The following is a 24,749-nucleotide window of genomic DNA, read 5'->3' on the forward strand; positions in this document are numbered from 1 at the left end:
CACTGGCTAATTCTTTTCTCTTTTTTTTTTTTTTTTTTGAGACAGAGTTTCTCTCTTGCTGCCCAGGCTGGAGTGCAATGGCGCAGTCTCGGCTCACTGCAAACTCTACCTTCCAGGTTCAAGTGATTCTCCTGCCTTACCTCCCAAGTAGCTGGGATTACAGGCACCCTCCACGAAGCCCAGCTAATTTTTGTCTATTTAGTAGAGACAGGGTTTCACCATGTTGGCCAGGCCAATCTCGAACTCCTGACCTCAGATGATCAACCCATCTCGGCCTCCCAAAGTGCTGGGATTACAGGAGTAAGCCACCGTGCCCGGCCTGGCCAGTTTTTTGAACTACTGATGAATTTGATCAAAGCCTATTAAAAACTTACTGAGTAAACAAACAATTATCCCATGAAAGCAGTATAATCTAAAATTTTAATACAGTCTGTTAAACTTTCATTTTTTCATGAGAATGTTTTCTGGTAACTTGTTTTAGATTATAAATCTATACTAAAGGATAGTTATAAAAACAAGTGTATCTAAATGTGGTGCCTCCTTCCCTGATAATCTTGAAGAATAATATAACTAACAGTGATCCAGAAAAACTTTTATGATCACTCCTCACTTGGGCAAGTCAGTCTTAGAACTTGTTAAGTGCATTCAAAACTGTTATGGTCACACATTCAGAGGACAGATTTTCCTCAGGTTGTATTTAAGGCTCTAAAATTTAAATTGATTCTAGTATTGTCTTTACTTGGCAATAGATGTCTCCCCATTTTAGTTGGTGATCAGATTAGCCCTGTGGACCTGTGAGGGGTAAAGAAAGAAAACTATGCAACAGAGAAAATAGTAAGAGATACAGACCTCAACTTCCTCCTTTGTAAGATAGAGAAAATAATAACTCCTACCTCCCAATATTGTTTTGAGGATCAAGTCCAAAAATGCACATAAAATAGTTAAAATGGTAGCCAGGACATTATTGTTGTTATATAAGTGTTTGAAAGATTGAAAAACAAAAGGCAAAGCATATTTCTCTAGGAGTAAACTTCTAGGAGGGAGTAGTGAAGCAGATTGTTAAATTCCCCTTAATATCCTTTCTATGCTTCTACTCTTGTGTTGACTTTGCATTTTATTTATTGTTTTTAACTTTAATTAATCAATTAATTAAATTTCTTGAGAGCTAGTCTCGCTCTGCCACCCAGCTTGGAGTGCAGTGGCATGATCTCAGCTCTCTGCAATCCCCACCTCCCGGGTCCAAGGAATTCTCCTGCCTCAACCTCTCGAGTAGCTGGGATTACAGGTGCCTGCCACCACACCTGGCTAATTTTTGTATTTTTAGTAGAGATGGGGTTTCACCATGTTGGCCAGGTTGGTCTTGAACTCCTGACCTCAAGTGATCTGCCCGCCTCAGCCTCCCGAAGTGCTGGGATTACAGGCGTGAGCCACCACACCCAGCCGACTTTGTACTTTAAAGTGTATGTTTCATTCTTGATCACGTCTGATCTTCGCAGCCCTTCAGGTTATATACCCTTCATAACTGAAGAAACTGAGAATCAGACAGAGGTGAAGGCTGACTGATGGATGGCATGACCCATTTATCTTGATACCAATAAAGCACATCAAGAATAATAAATACCTATTTTAAAATTTCTGACAGGAAGTTTAGATATCACCTAGTCCATTTCCTTAATTTTCCAGTTCGGGAAATTGAGCCATAAAGTGGTTCAGGGACTGGCCTAGGGTCATAAAGACATTTAGGACTAGAATCCCTGCTCTCAAGGTCCCAGGTTAGCTTGTGGGGTTTCATCTTCTACAATCTCATTCGATGCTGTCCAAACTCCAACCCCTTCCTGGATCTGCTTAGCTCTCTGACTTGATCTCCTGCTCACCCCCTCTTGCCTTCTCTATTCTAGCCACACATCTGCCTACCTCAGGGCCTTTGTAGGTGCCATCCCCTCTGCCTGGCATGCTCTCTCTCCTGGACTTTGCATGGCTGGATCCTTCTCAACATTCTGGTTTCAGCTTCACTTTTACCTGCCTAGAGAGACCTTCAGTGACTCTACATTTTAAAGTAGAACGCATGAGTAACTAGCACACCACCCATTTTACTCTCTTCATAGCACCTGCCCTTAGCTAATTTATTTCATTTATTGAGTTACTTATTGTATTAGTCCGTTCTCATGCTGCTAATAAAGACATACCCAAGACTGGATAATTTATAAAGGAAAGATGTTTAATTGACTCACTGTTCAGCATGGCTGGGGAGGCCTCAGGACACTTACAATCATGGTGGAAGGAGAAGCAAACACCTCCTTCTTCATATGGCAGCAGGAGAGAGAGAAGTGCAGTGCCAGCCAGAGAAATGCCAGATACTTATAAAACCATCAGATCTTGTGAGAACTCACTCACTATCATGAGAACAACATGGAGGTAATGTCCCCATAATTCAATTCACTTCCCACCAGGTCTGTCCCACAACATGCAGGGATTATGGGAATGGCAATTCAAGATAAGATTTGGGTGGGAACACAGCCAAACCATATCATTTATTTTTTGTCCCTCTGTTCTGGAACATCTGCTCAATGAGAGGAGAGACATGCCTATCAAGTTCATCTCAGTGCCTAGAACTATACCAGAGACAGAGTAGGTCTTCCATACACATTTATTAAATGATTAAATAAGGAATAATGTTTCAGTTAAAATGTATCACAGGGAATGCTCAAAATATTCACTGGCAGGGCTGGTAGTGAATGCCCAATCTAGAGAGTACCAGTGCATGGAGAGAGAGACAGAAGAGGAAGTTCCATATTTTGGGGGTTGGTGAGCCCTTGAAGAAAACTCAGGCAAACATATGGAGGCCTCATTCTGTCTCAGTCACTCTTAAAAGCACTTTGCATATATTCACTCATTTAATCACACCAACCTATGAGGTGGGGACAGTTATTTTCCCATTTTACAAATGAGGAAACTGAGGCACAGGAAGGTGAAGTCACTTCTTCACGGTTATACAGCTCATACATATTAGAGCTGGAATTTAAATACAGGCAGGAACTGTGCTGCTCTCAACCTGTATGGTCTCAGCCAAGAGGGTTAAGTAGAGAAAAGATACACTAGATGTTAGGTCACTGAGATTTTCCTGGGTCTTCCTAAGGGCCAGCTTGACTTAGCTGGCAGAGATTGGAACCAAACGGCCTACATTGTCTTTTCCATTGTCTTGTAACATCTAATTCTCTTGCTTACATTGTTCTCTCCTGGCCAGCCAATGGCTGGGCTCAGCACTCACCTGTTAGGTTTCTTTCATTTGGTTAAGCAACTGGCAGACTCACCTGAGATCTGTCTTCCCACCCCAGGTACTATATCAGTGAACAGCAGGCGCACGCCATTCACCGCCAGTGGGGAGAGCGAGATCCTGGACCTGGAAGGAGACATGTACCTGGGAGGGCTGCCGGAGAACCGTGCTGGCCTTATTCTCCCCACCGAGCTGTGGACTGCCATGCTCAACTATGGCTACGTGGGCTGCATCCGCGACCTATTCATTGATGGGCGCAGCAAGAACATTCGACAGCTGGCAGAGATGCAGAATGCTGCGGGTGTCAAGTCCTCCTGTTCACGGATGAGTGCCAAGCAGTGTGACAGCTACCCCTGCAAGAACAATGCTGTGTGCAAGGACGGCTGGAACCGCTTCATCTGCGACTGCACCGGCACCGGATACTGGGGAAGAACCTGCGAAAGGGGTGAGTCGGCCTAGAGGATGGCAAGTGAGGGCCTGAGTGGGACTGATGTGTTACAGTTGGATCCCTGGGCAGCCCAAGCCTTTGCACCTACCTGCACTTTCTTTCTTCCAAGAGTTTTTGGGTTTACTGATTTCCACATTGCACCCTTTCTAGTTCTGAATGCTTGGGTTTGTTTGGCTAAGACTGAGTTGTAGAAAGGGAAGCTTTATAATAAATATTACTGTGATTATGATACTTTTTGATTAAATATTTTCTATTTAGAGAGGGTAAATAATTCTCTTTTGGGACTCCAGGGGGCCTAGCCAACTGGCTGTTTTATTCATTCATTTGACTTGTGCTTCTTTAGTGCTTTCTACAAGCTAACTCCTGGGTTAGGCTTTAAAAATACAATGTTGAACAAGACAGATACATCGCTGTTTTTATGGAGCTTGCTGCCTAGTGGAATATTTAGCCATTAAATAACTGATTACAAACATGGTGAGTTTTATAAGAGGCAGAGTGATGTATTAGTTAAGAACATAAACTCTGGGGCCAGACTGGGTGAGAAATCTGGCCCTCATGCAGTGATGGGAATTTCATCATGGTAGTCAATATCTTTGAAACTTGACTTCCTCATTTGTAAAATAGAAATCAGGTACCTACCTCACAAGATACTGATGATGATTAAATGAGTTAATAGGTTCTTGAGCATTTAATGTTAGTGATTATTATAGTCATAATTATTCTCATCAACATCATTAAAGAGAAGGTATAGAGAAGCTTGGGAGGCCCTTGGAAGGAGACCTAACATACCGTAGAGGTTCACTGTATAGTGAGCAACCCTGACAGTTGAGGACCTGAACAAAGTCCAGAATGGACTGGATGCTTTGTTCCCTTCTGAAAAATGTCCAGAATAGAATTGGGGAACTGTTGGGGTGGGGAGGAGGGGCATGAGAGGGGACTAAAGAGATGAGGGCTGACCCTGTAGACTGGGCCAGAATGCTGGGAGGATTCCCTTTTCGTTCGCCACTTCAGTATCTGACATTTGCACCCGATTTACAGTTTAAGTAAAGGGCATAGATAAAGGCAAGAAGAGGGACAACATCAACACAAGGAGATTCCAGTCAAGCTATTTGCAGATTGCAGCTTGGTCTATTTTTTTATATGCCAAGCACACAGAATCAAGCTGAGTATCCGCAGGCTGTCAACTTCTATATTCGATGAAAGGATAATTTGCATCAGGACCAAGTTTTTGCTAAGGGTATAGCTCTAGGGCTTTGAGAATGCTGTACCTGTATAGTTCTTTCCCTCAAGAAGTTTATCATTTATTTAGCTGAGGAGTTGAGACAGCTATATAATAAGCTGTAATAAGATGATGTAAGACAGTAGCATGTTAGTGGACAGAAAAGAAGGACATGGAGATTCAGAGACAGAAGAACACTTTGAGGAGAGACCTGCAGGGTCTCATCTCTACAGACCAGTGGCCAGTGGCCAGAAATTGTCCAAGTATCAGAAGATAGGTGATGTGGATGGATCCTGGGCCAGGTCTAGAACAAGGGCTGAATGACCAGTTTTCAAGGCCTGTTTTTTGTAAGGCCAACTGTGGGGCCAACTGTGTTACTAGCTAAGGTATATTTCAAGAGAACTACAAACCCTTCTTACAGTCAGATCAGAAATAGAATACAGGACATGAGGACAAAGGAAGAAAAGAGAGCTTTCTTGGAGCATATGGAATTAAAATTAAAATTCACTGAATTTTCAAGTCAGCAACCACCAGAACAGGAGCTATGATGAGGAAATACTCATCTGGGACAGAAATAGGCCACAAGGGGCTAGTCAGTCTGTCAGGTGCCTGGGCTCTTTCCAAATATGTTTGTAGGGTAACCTACCCTGGTGCTGGTTGGGGAAGATAGAAAGGTCATTTTTGTCTCTGAGATGCGTGAGACAGTTTTGGTGTTTGCCAAAGTGTTGCAGATCTTCTGTTGTCTATGAAGACAGTATAAAGGTCATCTCAGACATCTCACTTCTTCTTGGGTCTCCTCTTAACTCAAGCAAGGGCCTTGTGATTGTCAGAGGCAGGACACAGTGACTGTAGCCAGCTGTACAAGGTGTCTCTGAGCTCACCCATTTCAAGGGTGAATCAACGGGAGTTGGTCCAAAACTTGCCAAGAACAGTGAAAGTCACTGCACCTTTTACATTGTCACTTCTGACTAGTCATTAAAAGGCAGCTGATTGGGGATATATGAGGGACAATTATTCTTGGTGCAGTGCAGCCAAGAGTCATCCATTCTGGCCAAATGAGAAGAAGCTTAGCAAATTTAAGATATTTGATCTATACATCGCTCAAATCCCAGACGGTTCAACTGATTGTTCTGTTCCCCTACTAATTGTTTTTTGCCCCTGGATTGTTCCTGACACCATGTTCAGAATGAATCAGTGGAGTGTAAAAATTATAGGACTCTTCTCTGCTAGCAAAGAAAAGTTGAGATTCCCAATGACATTGTTTTTCTTTATGGAAACTGATTCCTTAGTGGAGACTCTTTTGAGTATCTTTTGTTCATTTTTCCTGCAGGAAATTGACATATATTGAAGCCCTAGTGTGTTCCAGGCACTATGTTTGAGGTTGGAAATGCAACAAACAAAAAATCCAAAACAGAAACACCAACTTAACACGGCCTTTACTTGTGAACAAGGGGTGTATAGTCCTCCCAGGAAGCAAAAGAAAACGTGAGAAATGTTTAACATGTGGTTAATGTTATGGCAGATGTCTATAGGGAAACAGTAGGACAAACAGGCAAGAATGGCCACTTCTATATGGAAGGAGTGATGGCCCAGAGAAGGGGATCCAAGGTTTCTTGGATTTTAGATTTCCTATTTCTAACTTTAGGCATCCACTCTAGGCACTTCTGAAGAAGAATGAAGAAAATGTATTGGGTATTCTCTCTATACAGGAATGGAATACTTTTCGGATTAAGGAGCCCTGCCCCATTCACCATAACAACATCAACACAGTCACTCAGTTTGCCATTCTCTCTCTAATTTTTATTATGTAGAAGCATTCTAGAATCAATTCTAAGTCTAGAATGGATCATTTGTACTAAATGTGTTAAGCCTAAGACAATTCTTAAGGCTGTGTGTCCCGGTAGCTCAAACTGTGTTCTCTACTGGAACTTCCTTGGGGGTGAGTCCATTGGTATAACTGGGCCCACACATGAATGGGAGTGTTAGAAAGAAGCACTTGTGTATATACACTGAAGAAAGCATAGATGGAATGCTGAAAACTGGAGTTTTCATGGCCCAGGTCAGACACTAAACACTACATCAAAATAGACCAATGACCCAAGCAAAGTCAGCAACAGATAAATCTAAGAGACAATTCCTGGATCAAAGTCATCAGCCAAGTATAAGAGAGTCAGAGAATAAGGCCTGGGAAGTAGAAAGTGTGTATATGATACTAAGATTAATTTGCATGTGTATGTTTCTCTTACAGTAAAATTGGATAACTCCTGCTTCTACCCTCATAAGAGTGCTTCTTCTGCCTGTGAAGATGAGCTACTCTAAATCTTGATGTCTAAAAATAGGCTTGATTGATATTGTATTTAGATTTTTTTCAGCATAATCTGTTGCTATTCTAAGATGTAGCTGTCTCTACCTATCCCAACTGTTTAGCTCTAGTTATTTTTGTTGGCTATTCATAGTGATGTGAGAGACGTCTCCATGACCTAAACAGCAAAGGCCTGTTTTAACTACTTAATTCTAATCAGATAGGTTGAAATTCTTTAGTATCATAGAAGACCACCTACCATCCAGTGAAGTCCTGTTGGACAGAGGAAACAGTCTAGCTGGTCTTTAGCCTGCTCTGGAGTTAGTCCTACTTAAGGAGCTATGATCACTTGACCTGGGACAACATCTTATCTTTGCTGGTATAGCCAAACTGTCTAGTTCAATTGGTGAGCATCAAGTTCCAGCAAGGCAAAGCCAAGGGTTTGATTTATTTGTACATCATGGAGCTTAAATTTTAGACCATTGCTGAATCTATGCTCTTCCCTGAATGGCTTTTTCTAAACATATCCTGGCATTCATTTGGCAAGAAAGTAAATAAAGCTCAGCACCAATGTCAAGAAAAATAACCTACAGTACAACATTTATCTGACATATGCACCAGCTGAACACGAAGAATACAAGTATTTTTACTTCTCTCCAGTGACTCTTGTTCCAGTGGGAAAGGCATGCAGGCAGCAGCTGCTGCTCCTCTCCATTCGGGGCCTCCCTTTTTAGGCAACCTCCTATGTGATCCTGGGTAGCAGCAGCAGCAGCAGCAAAAGCAAATGATTCTGCCTGGAAAGGGTGAGATACCAATCTTCGATGAGGCTGGATTGTGTCATTGAAATGCTACATATATGCCACATGGAAATCGTGTCATAAGAAAATAGTAGGGTTGGCAGAGGCCAGGCGTGGTGGCTCATGCCTGTAATCCCAGCACTTTGGGAGGCTGAGGTGGGTGGGTCACCTGAGGTCAGGAGTTCAAGACCAGCCTGTCCAACATGGCAAAACCCCGTCTCTACTAAAAATACAAAAATTAGCTGGGCTTGGTGGTGCATGCCTGTAATCCCAGCTACTCAGGAGGCTGAGGCATGAGAATCACTTGAATCTGGGAGGTGGAGGTTGCAGTGAGCCAAGATCATGCAGTTGCACTCCAGTCTGGGTGACAGAGTGACTCCGTCTCAAGAAAAAGAAAAGAAAATAGTGAAAATAGTAGGGTTGGCAGATACCATTAGTGTTACCTGTACCTCATTCCTGTTTTGGTAAATGAGGAATTGGAAGCCCTGAGAAGTTAAGTCAACATCAGTTTAGCTTGGAATTGCTATAGAATGGTTAGAATATATGATTCCTGATTCCTAATGCATCAGGCTTTCCATTACATTGAGCAGCCTTTCCTTCATATATACTGTTATATACATATACTAGATGGTTATTAAATGTTGGAGGGCTCCAGGGTTTTTGTTTTAGGTCTCTTCTTGGCCTGCACAGTTCCCTTGGTGCTCTTATTCTTTGCCACGATATTAAAGGTCATCTATATGTTAGTGACTTCCAAATTGAGGTCTCTTGCCTAGAACTCTCCCTGAAATCCCAGATTCTTATGTCCCTAGTTGTCTACTTGACATCTCCATTTGGATATCTGATAGATTAACTTAAGCTACTTAATTAATAGCTACTTAATACATAGCTACTTAATTCTAATCAGATAGGTTGAAATTCTTGAATATACTGGAAGAGCACCTGCCACCCTGTGAAGTCCTGTTGGACTTAATCGTATCATTGAACAGCTTAATCATATCATTGAAAAGCAGAAATCTTGAGGTCTTCCTTCCTGCCCCAGACTTCTTTTACTTTCAGTTTTTCCCCTTCTTGGTAAATGGCATCCCTACTGTCCTTGGGCATTTTCTTTTATTTTTGTCCTATGATATTCAATCTATCTCAGCAAGTCTCATCCATTTCTCTTATAAACCCATCCTGCATCTGTCCACTCTCTCTTCCATCTCTATCATTTTAGATCAAAGCATACTTATCACTTCTTTGGACAACTATATAGCATGTAGTATATGATTATGAAAAATCCAAATTCATTTTGTGTCTTCTTTAGAATATTAAAGTTAAATTATTAAAATTTCTATATTCTCAACACAGTCTACCTTAAATAGCTTTAGTTTCAGTGGCTTTTGGTCCAGAAAACTGTAGGAAATGAAGCTATGATGCTTCTTTGGAATTAACTTCAGCATTAACATAGAGATTCCATAAACAGGTATTTAGCTCTTTTCTGTGTCAGGCTTTGTGAGCTGATGAGGATATACATTTATATTAATAGAAGACACACTTTCTGTCCTCCACGAGCCCACAGCACAGCAGAGGGGATAGAGACATAATCTGCAAACTCTAATGCAATCTACCAGTGTCAATGATTCAGGAAATAATCACAGGAAAGAAAAAGATAACAATTAGAAAGCAAGATATGACGCACATTTTATACCATTTTATAATTAGTTCTGGATTCACTGAGGTCTTGCTCAGACTATCTCACTGGTGTGGGAATAAGAGAAACCTGGGCTTCCAAGGTCAAATATAATAATGGTGGTTGCTTTTACTGGTCTCAGTGCTATTGAGGAGGGGAATCTGCGTTATGGCTGTGCCCTCATCCCTCGTAGGTTTCCAGATCCTTTATTTAAATGTCTGACCTGGAGATGGATCCTCTGACCTTTCTTTTCTGCAAGAATAAAATGAGGCAGTTGGGTTTCACGCTCTCTCAGGCCCTTTTCAACTCTAAAACTCTGATTCTCAAATGTCATCAGCTTGGCAATGCTTTCTCTTATCCCGAGGAGAGAGAGAAAGGTGAATGAAGGGCAGCAGTGTGAGTCCTTGTTCCTTACAATCCGCAGAACTGTCTGGATTAGGACTCGGTTTAGTTATATCAGCACTGCAATGAAATTTTCATCTCCCTGATTCATTCATCCAAGAAAATGAATACCTTGGTGTACTGAGTACACTTCAGGTCCATCAGACCTGAGTTTTAATTGATGGATTAACGAATCGAGCCTTAGATTTCTAAAGAGCATTAAAAGGCTGTTTCCTCTTTGGTCCATTGTTTACTCTTTTTGATAGATAATGACATGTATCTGAGAAAGGGGCTTCCCAAGAAATGTGCAATTCATTTACATAAATCAAACTGTCTCCTTTTTTTTTTGTTTTTTTTTTTTGTTTTTTGTTTTTTTGTTTTTTTGCTTTTCTGTTGTTGCTTAAGTCATACAAATGTATCCCTGGTGACAGCCACAAGCAGAGCACAGATTCAGCCTCTTTTTTTTTTTTTAACTTCCGGTTCTGCAAGTTTCCCTTTCCACAAGCACAGGGTTTTATGATTGCAGAAAGCTTTTCCATAGTACATGAACCCTAGCTGAGAGTTATTCCACCAGGTGAGAGTCTGAGCTACCTCTGATCACAGCTGGTCCTGTTACTCTAAAAAAGAGTATCAGGATTGTAGATTCTGGTTATTCTAGAGTCTTGAAGGTTTCGAGGTCTAAGAAGGACAGGCTGGGGACTTTGGAGATCTTTTAAGAATCGACACCTGCATTCAACCTGAGAATGTGAGGGTCAGCACTTTGGTGCGGTGTGTGACAGCTGCTTATGAACCAACGGCACACCTGCTGCTGGCTGCAGTGCTGTCAAATGCAGGGACTCGGTGGCCATTTACATTGCCACTGTGTATCTTTATTACTGCGTGTGCTCAAAGCAGCTTAACTGCCAGCAGACATCTGCCCATAATAATGCAATAAATTGAAATGCTGCTAAATTATGAGAAACAAGTGCTTTGAAACACAACACAAGGGGATTGTTGCAGGCTTTTCTAGCATCTCTGGCTTCATGTTTCTTTTCACAGAGAGATGAATCCTTCTTCACTACAGTTTGGATTAAGAAGAAAGGAAAGTTAAAAGACCTACTATTTATTGAAAAAAATGATGTGCCTTCTCTATGTTTGGTTCTTAATATATACTGAGTCATTTAACCCTCACATCCACTCTGCAGACTGCATATTATTATCCTCACTTTCTACGTGAAGAAATTAAGGGCCACCCAATTCATTCTGAATACCTACTGAGTGCTACGTGCCAGGGACTGTGTTGAGCACTTGGGACACAAAGGCATTGACTGTGGTTCTCATAAATGTGCTATTATATTCTGGTATCTGAGCAATTGGGACATGAGTGTGGGGAGAAATATCATGGAAGGCATCACAGACTGGTGCCACTAGAGCTGAGGCTTGGTGGAGAATCAAAGATCTCCCAGGCAGACCAGGCAGGGGAAAAAAAATTCCAGGCAGAAGGAACAGATGTATAAAGGTGACTTCAATAAACAGTAAGTTTTCCATGTGGGTGGCATGTAGGGCTTAAAGAGTGAGGAGGAGGGATTTGAGGGGAAGTTTTCGAAGATGCAGCTGTAGGGGTGACAGGGCCAGCCATGAAACACTTTGCTCTCCCAACAAGTTTAGGCATTATCTTATAGGAGGCATACCACGTTTAACAATGGGATAACCAGGTCAGATCACTGTGGCAGAAGATAAATTGAATACAGAAGACAGGAGACCAACAGGTCAGCATATAATAGTCTAGTTTGCATTGGTATTAATTCAGGAATGAGAGATAAGAGCCCTCCCTGAAGAAACAAGAGTGGAGGTCGAGTTTTCGAACATATCTGATAAATAAAAAAGGGGCAGTGTCAATAGGACTTAGTTAGTAATCAATTACACACAGCTAAAGAATAGCTGAAATTGAATTAGAGCAAGGGTTTGGCCATGGAAGCCTTTTGCTTCTTCCTTTCTTCTGAGCCATCTTGAATCAGTGGAAGATTCTTAGGAGGAGTGGGGAGGACTGTGGTGACCATTGAGCAGATGTAGCTGAGAGTCAGACCTACACCTGCTTTGGTCCCACTCGGAACATATGTATTTACCTTCTCACCTTCTCTCTGTGCCTCCGTTTCAATATTTGCCATGACAATATTGGCAGTGGGTGTTTAACTGGCTTATTGTGAGGCTCCATTGTAGAATCAAAGTGTATAATGTGCTCACATAGATAATAAAGTTAATATTCCCCTTTCAGAATCTGGAGTTTAGCAATGCAAGAATTGAAAAAATGATCTGGCTGGTGTTTTTACTCCATTTTTTTTTTTCTTGTGTGGTGGAAATGTCCCAGGTCTTATTTCTGTGTTTAAGGCATATGATACAGGTTAGAGTTTAAAATTGAGAAGGTTGGACCATAAGAGAACATACCAAAGCGTGCCTTTCTTCATACTTTAAATGGTGTATTTGGAATTAAAATGTGACTCTTTTGTAATCCCGGGTTTTAAAGAATTGCGTTAAAATGATCTGTTATGACTGTAGTGATCTCAACCAAGCTTTGGCATATGTTTGGTAGAAACAATGAGTTGTAGTTTGTCTCTCTTTGTCTTGTAAAACTGGCCATATTTGAAATTAAGCTAAAAGATTTTTTTTTCCTTGGAGATAGAAAAATCATATTTTGAACTTCTCCCTATTCTGGTCTCTCATTTGGGATTTATAGTGATGACACCCGATACTGAGTATTATGTATGTGTCTGTGCCTAGAGCACATGTGTATAGTTTTCCTCTAGCTTCTGAGAAGTTTTCTGTTTTATCATGGGTTCTGTTTTAATCCCACCAAGGATTGTTAAGAGGAAAAAGCAGCAAACATGTAGTAATCAAGAATAGAAGTCCCAAACTTAAAACCTAAAACTTGACTGACCCAACAAAAACCAGGCAGAGTATAAAGAGTTGTGTAATTACTTATCTTGCCAGTAGAATAGATGCTCAGATACTATCTAGCAAAACCACCCACCCCCAATTTTAGATGAGGAAACTGAGGCCTCCAGGTGGGAAATGAGTGGTCAATAGAATAGAATAGAATGTTCTTAGTCCCTCGTTTTGGTTCCTATTTATTGGCTTTTTCAAAGAAATATACATACATCTGTGCATCTGTGCATATTTGTGAAGATATACTTTTATGTCTCATGATCTTCTAGGCAGTAGTCATGCCGTTATAGCAAAGCCATTTGGTAAATCTCCAGTAATTTGTTCTAATTGATAAATTTTATTTGAAATGTTGGCAACTGATTTAGAGGGAGGAAATGTGGAGGGAAGAGATGTATATATTTCTCTTCTCTTTCTGTTTCATCACTCATCCCATCTTACCCCAACAAATAACCCAGCCCAACAGAGAGGATATTGGAGTGACAAGTACATCTGGAACTTCAGGCTGGACCCTTCAATATGAGTGGCTCTTGAAAGATCCCCTTCTGTGGGCTACTGGACAGCTATTTTTCTGCCAGGTAGATGCAGTCTTTCTTGGAGAAGATCATTTCATGCTTCTTAGCATGTTTAACCTTTATAGCAAGACACTCTTATCAAAATGACAAACCCCAACAGAGCCTTCTAAGAGGCCAGTAAATCAGAAGCCTCATGAAATCTGTGTGATTAGCATGTTCCCCCTCTTTGTTTCTGCAGGGTGAGAAAGCTCTGTGCATTTCAGATTTCAATCTTCTCTGCAGGCCCCTTGTCTGAAACCTCCTGCTGTGGCTCACTGGTATTTAAATATTGTTTTCATTCAGTCACCTGGGGCCACATACTGACATCAGCTAAGGCTGGCACATTGTTTATCTCCATCAGCAATGTTGTAAAGATAACTGCTCTGATGTTTGTTTAGTTGAGTTCTCCCCATCCTGGAAAGCATCCTCTCTGGGTCTGAAGATAGCAGCTGATTCCTAATGTCATCATTCCTGTAGCAGCTCACTGTTGCTCAGCAGGATCTCATCTCCAGCCAGTTAGTTGTCTCTGATCTCTTTGTCCCATGGCTCAGTCTGTAATGAAACTTTCACAAGCAACCTAGCATCTTCAGCCAGTATAAGGTGGAGCCTCCTTCTGTGGAAATCCACAAAGTCAAGGCTATATTGAGAGTAGAGGTAGAAGGAGAAAAAAATGATGAATAACAGTTCTGTTGTCTGTATAGATGATAAAATATTTATTAGGGATTGTGGGGGGTGACTCTTTTATCGGAGTTTACACATCCATATTTTCAAGTTGGAAAGGACCTCTGAGGTTTTTTAGTCTAACTCAATATCTGATGCATATATACCCCTGGACAAAATTCCTAAATTGCTGTGTAGAGTCTATAGGAATATGTACTCTTATCTACATATGATGTACTAAATGCTTAGCAGTGGTTAGCTTATTTAATCTTTGCAATAACTACATAAGATATGTGCTATTTTCATTCTTAATTTATATCTGAGGAATTGGGGTTAAGGATAGGTTAAGTAACTTGCTCAAGGTCACCCAAGAATACGTTGAGGTGATCTCTGGGTCTTCCATTCCTGAGTCCTCTCTTCTGTGATCGATATACTTTACTACTCTCAGTAACAAGGATTCTCACCTCTTCATGAAGCAGCCATTCCATTTTTGGATATTACTAAGTAGTCTAAAAATCTTCCTTTCACTACAACTGAAGTCCCTTTTTTGAAACACTCTTTTTATTTTATTTTGTTCCTTTTTTTATTATACTTTAAGTTCTGGGATACATGTGCAAAACGTGCAGTTTTTTTACATAGGTATACATGTGCCATGGTGGTTTGCTGCACCCATCAACCCATCACTTACATTAGGTATTTCTCCTAATGCTGTCCCTCCCCTAGCCCCCCACCCCCTAACAGGCCCCAGTGTGTGATGTTCCCCTCCCTGTGTCCATGTGTTCTCATTTTTCAACTCCCACTTATGAGTGAGAACATGTGGTATTTGGTTTTCTGTTCCTGTAAACACTCTTTTTTATTGTGATAAAATACACATAACATAGCATTTACCATTTTAGCTTTTTTTTTTTTTTTTTTTGAGAGAAGGCCTGGCTCTTTTGCCCAAGCTGAAGTGCAGTGATGCAATCTCAGCTCACTGCAACCCCTGCTCCCTGGGCTCAAGCCATCCTGCCAACCTCAGCCTCTTAAGTAGCTGGGACCACAGGCATGTACCATCACACGCGGCTAATTTTTGTATTTTTTGTAGACATGGATTTTCACCATGTTGCCCAGGCTGGTCTCGAACTTGTGAGCTCAAACAGTCTGCCCACCTCGGCCTCCCAACGTGCTGGGATTACAGGCGTGAGCCATCACACCTGGCCTCATTTTAGCCATTTTTATGTGTATAATACGGTGGCATAAAGCACATTCACATTGCTGTGCAACCATAGCCATCATCCATCTTCAGAATCTTTCTTTTGGCCTTGATTCAGGCTTTGGGAGCTATACAGGATTTATTCACTAAAAAAAAAAAACAAAAAACCTTCACTAGGTGCTTATCATGCCATGGATCCTAGAGATGTCCAGAACAGGTCAAGCTAAAACCCTTCTCTACGATAGACCTTCAGTTATTCAAAGACAACTATCATGTTTTCCACTGAAATGTTGTCAGTCATTCTCAGGATAAACATCACCAGTTTCATTAACCAGTTCTCACCTATTGTGGTTTTAAGTTCCTTGCTGAGTTAATCCAGCAGTCATTGAGAGAAGTGGGGGAAGGTGGGAGAGCGTTCTGTGTTCTGAAAGGAATGATGGCTTCCAGTACTTCACAGGGGTCTTTGTGAAGCAGGCCATGCCCTTCCAAGGAGAAAGCATGTATTGTTAATGCAGTAACTCACATGAATATCAGATATAGTGACACATATGGACTATGGGTTTGTGTAGTTGGCAGGATTCACTGGTACATTTATGGTGGTGGTGGGGTGAGTGCTTTTGTTAGTTTCTTATCCTGTAAAAATGCTTTGGGCCAGGCACGGTGGCTCACGCCTGTAATTCCAGCACTGTGGGAGGCCAGGGCAGGTGGATCACCTGAGGTCAGGAGTTCAAGACCAGCCTGACCAACATGGGGAAACCCCATCTCTACTGAAAATTAGCCAGGCATGGTGGTGCTTGCCTGTAATCCCAGCTACTTCGGAAGCTGAGATAGGAGAATCACCTAAACCCAGGAGGCAGAGGTTGTGGTGAGCCGAGATCGCGCCATTGTACTGCAGCCTGGGCAACAAGAGCGAAAACTCCGTCTCAAAAAAAAAAAAAAAAAAAAAAATGCTGTGGGCCCACTTCAGGTAACATCACATTTACCACCTCGTCTTATTCCTCAAAATAGTCCTAGATTGAGTGTGTTAAGTCACATATCTCGAAAGCAAAGCTAAATTTATTTTTGACCATAGGAACATCTTAGGGTACCACTAGACAAGGAAATCATGATTTTGACAAGTGTCAGCTGACACAGAATCATTGAATGCTACAGCTGGGCAGGGCCTTAAAAAATCAACTATTCCAGTGCTTATAATTTGCAAAGAAATAACTGAGATTCAAAGTGGTTATATAACTTGCCCAAAGTCACAGAGGTAGTAAGTAGCCACGCTGGGACTTATCACTCAGTATTTTGAATCCTTGATGAGATCTGTCTATTCTAAAGCAATTTCAGAGGTGCTCTTGCTTTGTACCTTTGGGCTGGTCCTTTGTAGCTGAGAGTAAGATGCTCCTGCCGTGTGGGTCAGAAGATTTCTTCACAAGCTCAGTGGGTCCTTGTGATTTTTTTTAACATGTAATCGTCCGTTTATTTATTGCAAATAAGCTTGGCAATTTATTTAGTTAGCAACTTATGGTCTGGAAAATCTCATTATCCAAACCTTACATTATCAACACATCTGTTTAAAAAGAGATGCTTAAAGAAGTGGTCTAAATATGCAGATTCCTGATCATCTTGAAGAAGGGAACTACTAAAAGGGCAACCTGGGAGGGAGTAGACAATTGTAGTGAGGCCATGAAAGCCACTGACATTCACATATAAGGGAGTATAAAAAGGGAATTCACATTTATTGAGTACCTGCATGTGCCAGGTATAATTTGGTCCTTAAATAAGATGAACCAGGTTTGGAGTCAGACAAAACTGGATTTGTGGGGGCGGTGGGGAGGTGCACAGTGGCTCATGCCTGTAATCCCAGTGCTTTGGGAGATAGAGGTGGGCAGATTACGAGGTCATGAGTTCGAGACCAGCCTGGCCAATATAGTGAAAACCCCGTCTCTACTAAAAATACCAAAAAAATTAGCCAGGCATGGTGGCAGGTGCCTGTAATCCCAGCTTCTCAGGAGGCTGAGGCAGGAGAATCGCATGAACCCAGGAGGCGGAGGTTGCAGTGAGCTGAGACTGCACCACTGCACTCCAGCCTGGGCAACAGAGCGAGACTCCATCTCAAAAACAAACAAACAAACAACAACAAAAAGCTGGATTTGAATCCCAATTCCATTGCTCACTATTATGTGATCTTGGATGTGTTTTTAACCCCTTTTTAGCCTCAGTTTTCTGATCCATCAAAAAGCCATTCTGGGGTTGTTATGATGCTTAAATAACATAATTGTGTAAAAATCTTGGCAAAATGCCTATAATTTTGTAAGTGTTCAGTACATGGAGGAGTATTATTATTCTTCTCTCTTTTAATTTTTAGAGCAGATCTTATAAAGTTTGTGGTATCATTCAGATTTTTAGATACTTAAACCAAGGATCAGAAAACTAAAATAAATTTCCATAGTCGCAATGTTAGCAAATACTAAAGGTAAGAATTTTTCACCCAGTCTATCAGATTTTCTATTATTCTTTGCCATTCATTTAAACAGGAGGCCTTAGAGGTGGGATTAGGTACTGTGGGAGGGAGAGAGAGCTGTAAGAAATGAGATGGCTTTTTTTGTTCCTCTTCCAACCTTGTCAGTTCTCTGCTTTAGGACTTTCCAAGGGGCAAACATGAGAAATACATTGGGATGGAAGCTGTCCATTTGGAGTAAATTCAGGATTGAGAAAAGCAGTCAGGGTCTTCCACATCTTTTCATTCACACTGTTTGTTCCTAGGTGGTGGAGAAGAACTGTAAAGTTTCATGGGGCTGGTCCAGAAGAGCATGAAACGAGTACAGCTCAAAACTTTTGCCTCATCATAATTTATCCAGGGCTGCAAAATACCCTAACTCATACCTGCATATTTACCCACATGTACAAACACACACACATGCACATGCACACACATGCACATGAATGCACAGACACAAATTCTTCGGCCATAAACCTGGACCTCTCTAATTTTTGCTTTGCTCATCTCTCCTTCTCTAGACGGGGAGCCATCGGCTATGTATCCCCAGTGCCAAGGAAAAGGAGCTCAATCTGTGTTTGTGGAGGAACAAGTGAAAGAATGAATGCAAAGCAAAATGAATGGGATTATTTCTAAAGTTAACTATAGTTAGAATTCTGGTTTATTATCTGACAAATTTGAAGGAACTTAGTACCTGCTAGACATCTAAACTGCCCACCCTCACCCCCAATAACAAGTTAGGATTTTCGTAGTTGGAGATGTGCCTAGAGAAAAATAATGAGAAGCTCCCCTAGGCTGGGGCCTAGCCTCTTGGGCCTGTAGCAACTATTCCTGTAACTCAATATTAGCTATAGAGCGGCAAGATTCAGTGTTGCTTAAAGTGGACAGGTGGGCAGGCATGGAATGAATGAATCTGGAATAGAGCGAGAAGCAGGCTTATGCATCTGAGGCAGGCATTTCTACCATCTAAAACAATGGGGTGACTTTGCAGCTCTCCTTAGTGAAAAGAGCACTTCGTGGATGATACCCTTTTGTTCCCACTCGCTGCATTTTTATTCACCCCTCTCCTGTCCTGCTTACCTTTTCTTTTTCCTGTTTCCTCTTCTTTATCCCCCCTATTCTTCATTATTTTTTCCCTGATAAACCCCACACAGTCCTTTCTTCATTTCTATTTATCGTTTAAGCTTGATGCAGCAATAATGTCTATTGTTTAAAGGGCTTTTCCCTCCCAGAGGGATGAGATTGACCCTTATTTATTCAGAATGACTTGACTCAGGGCTGTTATAAAATGTGGGCTGCCCAAAACTGCAAGGTGGCTGGTGCCTACCAGCTACCTAGATAAGTGGTATCTGGTTGAAGGGGAGGACAGGCCCCTAAGGCCTCTTTGAGCACATTGTCTAACCTGGAAGTCATCTCCTTTTGAACTACAATAAATGAGAAATGGTCTTAGCAAGACAAAACAATGACTATAAAACCAGGTGGCTAAAATATGGCTGAGGAATGCAGAAGAGTGCACTGGTATATCAATCTCTAATTGGGGAAATGATTTGGCTGCAGCACAAAGGAGCCCCTCTCTGTCTAACATTGGGTTTGCCCCTTGAGCTTTCTGCAGGCAGAGATTGATGGTGGTGGCGTGATGGTCAAGGAATGTGTCCTCAGATGAGGCTGAGCAGAATTATTTCTTTGTAAATTTTCTTTTTCCCCTTTCTTCCTCCCTCCCTTCAGATATCTCACTTTCTCACCTTTCTTTCACCTTCCTTCTTTTCTTGCCTGTGATCCTTTCAAACCACTTTAGTTTTTTTCTTATGTGGAGAACATGGTTGACCCATTCAATTTCTTTTCACTACAGAGTAGCATTCCTGGGGGCTTTGATGGGACAATTGATATAATGAATCTTGACTTTGGTAGGACTGTTATTCTGTCTTCGTAAAATGCTACTCAATAAACCAGTCTCTAGATTATAGCTCTGTTAGGAGTGTTTATCACTGTTGAAAAGAAGCCTCACAAAAATTGTCATCTGTGGGTTATTGCTAACATTATAGATTATGAATCTCCATTTAAAAAAATAAACATTGATTTTTATAATTCTAAAATTAATATATATTTACTGTAGAAAATTTGGCACATGGAAGTTTATTAATTCAACTTTTTCTTTGGCCAACATTAACTGAGTACCTGAATACAAAACCTGTGGTGGTTCTACAAAACCCATTTCATGGTAGACAAAAATAAATATAATTGAGCATAACTGTACCAAGCAGAAATGGTTATTATTAACATATTGGTATGCTTTATTCTATTATTTTGGGAATGTATATATATATATATGTGTGTATGTGTGTGTGTCTCTGTGTGTGTGTGTGTGTGTGTGTATTCTATTCTTGAATATATACTATTTGTGAATACATATATTCTATTCTATATATATATTATTTGGGAGATATATGTGTATATATATAACATGTTAATGTAATTTTATAAGTAATTATTCTAATTTATCCAGTTCCTGTTTTTTTTCAAAAATTATCTTGTAGTTGCATAATTATACTATAATTTCAATTCAGTGTTATATGATCTTTGTCTCAAATCATAAAATCTTGAAAAACGTGATTTTTAATGACTTCAAAGTAGCTATATTTGCCAGCTATTGCCTCAGTAATGCTGTGAACAAGCCACCCCACAACTTTGTGGCTTATAAGAAGCAGTATTTAAATTCTATACTTATAGATTTGTGGATAGGTTGAGGTGGCTCTGTTCCAAGCTGTGGAGGGCTGGAAATAGCTGCAAGTTTCAAGTTAGATTCATTAACTCCCTCATTACCACATTCTTTTTGGCTCCCTCATTACCACATTCTTTTTGGACCAGAGGCTACCCAGGGGATATTCTCCTATTAGCAAATGAAAGGAGGACAAGAAGGAGCATGCAAGTACTCAGTACCTCCTTAGACCTAAGTCTGCCTCTCATACATTGTCACTACTGTCCACATTCTCTGCGTCAAGGCAAGTCATGTGGCCAAGCCCAACATAGGGTGGTTTAACACTATACCCACTCTAGTGGAAGGGACTGCAAAGTCACAAGCAAAGGCTGTGGGTATATAATTCAGAAACAGGGGAGGTGCAACTAATTATGAACAATAAAACAGTCTACTATAGTAGACTACCTGATATTTTGTTATCACTACTGTCCATAGGTTGATCAAAGAAGACTAGTTTTTTATCCTTTCTGTTAACCTCTAAAGTGCCCCAATATTGATAAATGCCATGAGACCTTTTTCCAAACACATAGGCTTCAGAAGACATCAGAGTCTTCTCCACTGCCCATTTTCTGTTTGGTGGTTCTAATGTATCTTCCCATTGATACTTCAACTCATCATATCTCTAGGAGTTTTATTTCTTGCTTCACAGAAGTCTCTTAGACCAGGTAAGAAACTAGCTCTGATTTTAATGCAGAGAATGCTTATGACCATTATTTTAGATGGGCTTAAAACAGTGAAGCCTGAGACCTAAAAGGGCCAGTTCCAGAAAATCATTAGCTTCAAAATCTAGACATGAGAGAAAGATTAGATGGTTTGAGGATGGTTCTACAAAATATAATGGAGGGAGGCCAGAAAAGGTTAGTGGGATAAGGTTCTCAGACACTTGGATTCTCTAGGGGCAGTAAGGAATGAATTTAGTTTTTTGCTTTTTGGAAAATTTAGAATTACTGAAATTTGCTCAAGTCTGGGATTCTTTTTCTACTTGAGGTTTTCTCAGGGCTTTGAAGAATATGCACTGCATAGGGTTTTGGTATTCAGGCTTCATTATTTTTGGTTCCATTCTTTGTAACACCTGGGGTCCTGGTTCTCTGCTGATGGGCCTCTTAATTTTGTTTATTTTGTGTCTGAACCTCAGATTTTAGTTTGTATTTATTTTTTGAAATAATAATCTGGTTACTGAATTAGACACCAAGCTCATGGAAAGCTTGGACCATGCCTGCTGCACTATTTTCTGCCTCATGCCTGGGATATAGAACGTGCTCAACACATTGTTGTTGACGGTGATAGGTTCAGGGCACAGGTATCCTGTATCCTCTGTCTTTGCATCCAAAACTTGACAAATCCTTTTCTCACCCATATATTCTCCCTCTCATGCAAACCTTCTTACTTTAGACTTATATTTTGTGTTTAACAGTCAAACATTTCCTCTAGGATGCCTAGTCTGTGTAGCCATTTCAAAGATAATTTTCTAAGGAAGAAATGCGACCATCCAAGCAAAGTGTACTAATGTCAAGGAATCAGTGAGTGCTAGAAAAGCCAATTCAGGGTGGTCAGAGGTAACAAGGAGACTAACTAAATTGATTAGCTTTAATAACTTGTATTGTCTCCCAAAGAGAAAATATTCCTGGCCAGAATTTTGTCAGGAGCTTGTTGCTCTAAGTCAACTATATTGCATGAGGACTCAGAGAGTAAGTGTGCAGGAAAGGAGAAATTTATTTGGGAAGATTTTGTAGTGGAAGGGATATTATGTAAGGCTAATATTACAGAATGTTAGCAGAAAGCCATCTGTTACCACTGTGGTTTACTACCATTCAGAGAGTATTTATTGAGACCCTATTATATGACATGCACTATGATAAGAAGAAGGGGTACAAAGGCTAGCCTTCAAGGAGCTCAAGGTCATCCTAAGAATAACAGGTGGCTGCCTCCAGGAAGATGGATTGAACATGAAGTCTATTGAACAAAGACCCTGCTCTTACTGTTGCATGAATGACCTTGTTTAAGATGCAAGATTGACTGTAGATGGCAGAGGAGGGGGAAAGAGAATAGGCCTAAATCTCAGTCAGAATAGAACTTCAATTTCTCCACTCTCGAATGCAGTGAGCATAGTAAGACTTTTCTCTACTGAGGCAAAGAAACTTTGGCTACAGTTGAATCAGGGTTTTAGTGTGAAAAACATCTAGGTTTAAAAGAGCCAAACACACATATCTGCATCTGAAACACACACACACACACACACACACACACAACCCCACCCTTTTCATCTTACTAATTCCTATATTTCCCATTACTTGAGAGATAACATAATGAATTTTGGATGCAAGATGAAAAGAAAGTCATTTTATCCAAAGGGATGTTATTTCAAAGACATACATAGATGAGCACTCCTGCATATCATGCTATTCTTCACAATGTCATTTTAAATGATATTTACTCAAATATTAGTTAGTGATGACTAACTGCCAGATACCATGCTAGTCCTTGAGAGGTACAATGGTGGGCAAAATGTGATGCATCTTTGGCCTCATGGAGTTTATAGTCTAGTGACAGGAGAAAGACATTTACCAAGTAATCAACAACTAAACATGCAATTTCAAACTTTCGAACTTGAGAAGTATGGAGAGCCAGCCCTAGTTGAGGGGTGATCAGGGAAACAGCTCCAGAGGGAATGATGCTTGACTTGACATTTGAAGAATAAGAAGGTGTTACCAGACAAAGATGGATGCAGTCTTCTAGGCAGAAGGTTGTTACAAAGCCCAATAGGTAAAAAGAAGTATGGCAAGTTAGAGTTCAAGGAACAGAGGGTAAGTCAGGTTGGAGCACAGAAGGTGGAAGTGGGGAGGAGAGGGAAGAGGAGACAGGGCTTGGTCATGCCATCACCTACTGGTAGAGTATGATACTGATTTAGAATTTATCCTAAAAGTAATGGCAGACCCTTGAACAGCTATAAGCAGGAGAATAACATGACCAGATTTGCTTTTTTAAAGGTCATCTTGGCTGTAGGACAGTGAGTGGATTGGAGAAGCATAAGAATATATGTTAAAATACTAGTTCTCCAGGAAAGAGTTGACAGTGGACTAAATTTGGACTAGGGCATTGACTAGGGATGTGAAGGGAAGTCGGTGAATTTGAGATATTTATAGGAGATCCTATATTTGTAGCACTTGAGATGTCAAAGAAAAACAAATCAGGACTTAGTAAGAAGAGATTTTTATTCAAAACAATTCTTGTAAGAGAAAGAAAAGGACAATTGCAAAACGGAGAATGCTATAACAATAAAGTTTGCAAACATCTCAAAATCAAACAGAAACAAAAATGTTTTTCTTTCATAGGGTAAAGGAGGAGGCTAGCAGAGATAAGCAGAATCTTTGGGGTGGGAGGAAGCTGGACAAACAAGGGGAAATAACCCCTGGAGTCTGACAGGACAGAGGGTCTTGCTGTCACCAGCTGATTCCCAGGAGAAGCTGGTAAGCAGGTACATGTTCCCCTTTTATGTGTGTGCTCAGACTTTGGGACAAGCAGTGTTCAGGAACCTGTAGAAATGACTGAAGTTTGGTCAAGGCAAAACAGAAGGATGAGCAATTGTGAACACTAGGTTAGAGAATGTAATTCACCATGACCTAAAAGATGATTTCAAAGGGATCAAGCAGGAGAGGTAGAATCTTCTCAATGGATCAGTCAATTCTTATCCTCTTGTCTCTAGGGGACAGTTGATATCTTTAATTCATATTAGGGGTTTGTTTTAGGGGTTTCAAAGTTTTCTCACATCCTTGAGTTCATTTACCTTCACAAATTCAGAGAAGTCTGTTAGAATTGAAAGAGATAAGTTAGAAGTCAGTTTTCTAGTCTTGTTATTTTACATATGAGGAAAACACAGTCTAGAGAGGGAAATGTATCTAAGACATCCCCATTAGATGGAAAACTGTGACCAGCACCCAGGACTTCCAACATCCAGTCTGGGAATGATTCCTCCTTTATATGGCCGTTTCCTATCTGAGAATTCTCATGACATTCTCATGACACTTCAGTGTAGCATTGTAGATTCCTCCCATGGAGCAAACTAAGGTGCTTTCCACCCACCCTATCCCCTGTAC

The 24,749-nt window shown here is 40.7% G+C and overlaps 1 protein-coding gene across 45 annotated transcripts in view; it reads left to right on the top strand.

Annotated features, from left to right (window-relative positions):
• Positions 1-24,749, top strand: part of NRXN3 (neurexin 3) — a 1,722,001-nt gene that overhangs the window by 541,643 nt on the left and 1,155,609 nt on the right. For all 45 annotated transcript variants that reach the window (XR_010151246.1, XR_010151247.1, XR_010151248.1 and 42 more), the window contains one exon: positions 3,336-3,719. Coding sequence is in view for 42 of the 45 variants with exons in the window: in XM_063793837.1 (XP_063649907.1) it covers positions 3,336-3,719 (384 nt within the window). In the remaining 3 variants the exon portion in view is untranslated. The remainder of the gene's footprint in view (positions 1-3,335; positions 3,720-24,749) is intronic.

The sequence above is a fragment of the Pan troglodytes genome, chromosome 15, assembly GCF_028858775.2.
Source record: "Pan troglodytes isolate AG18354 chromosome 15, NHGRI_mPanTro3-v2.0_pri, whole genome shotgun sequence".
Lineage (NCBI taxonomy): Eukaryota > Metazoa > Chordata > Mammalia > Primates > Hominidae > Pan > Pan troglodytes.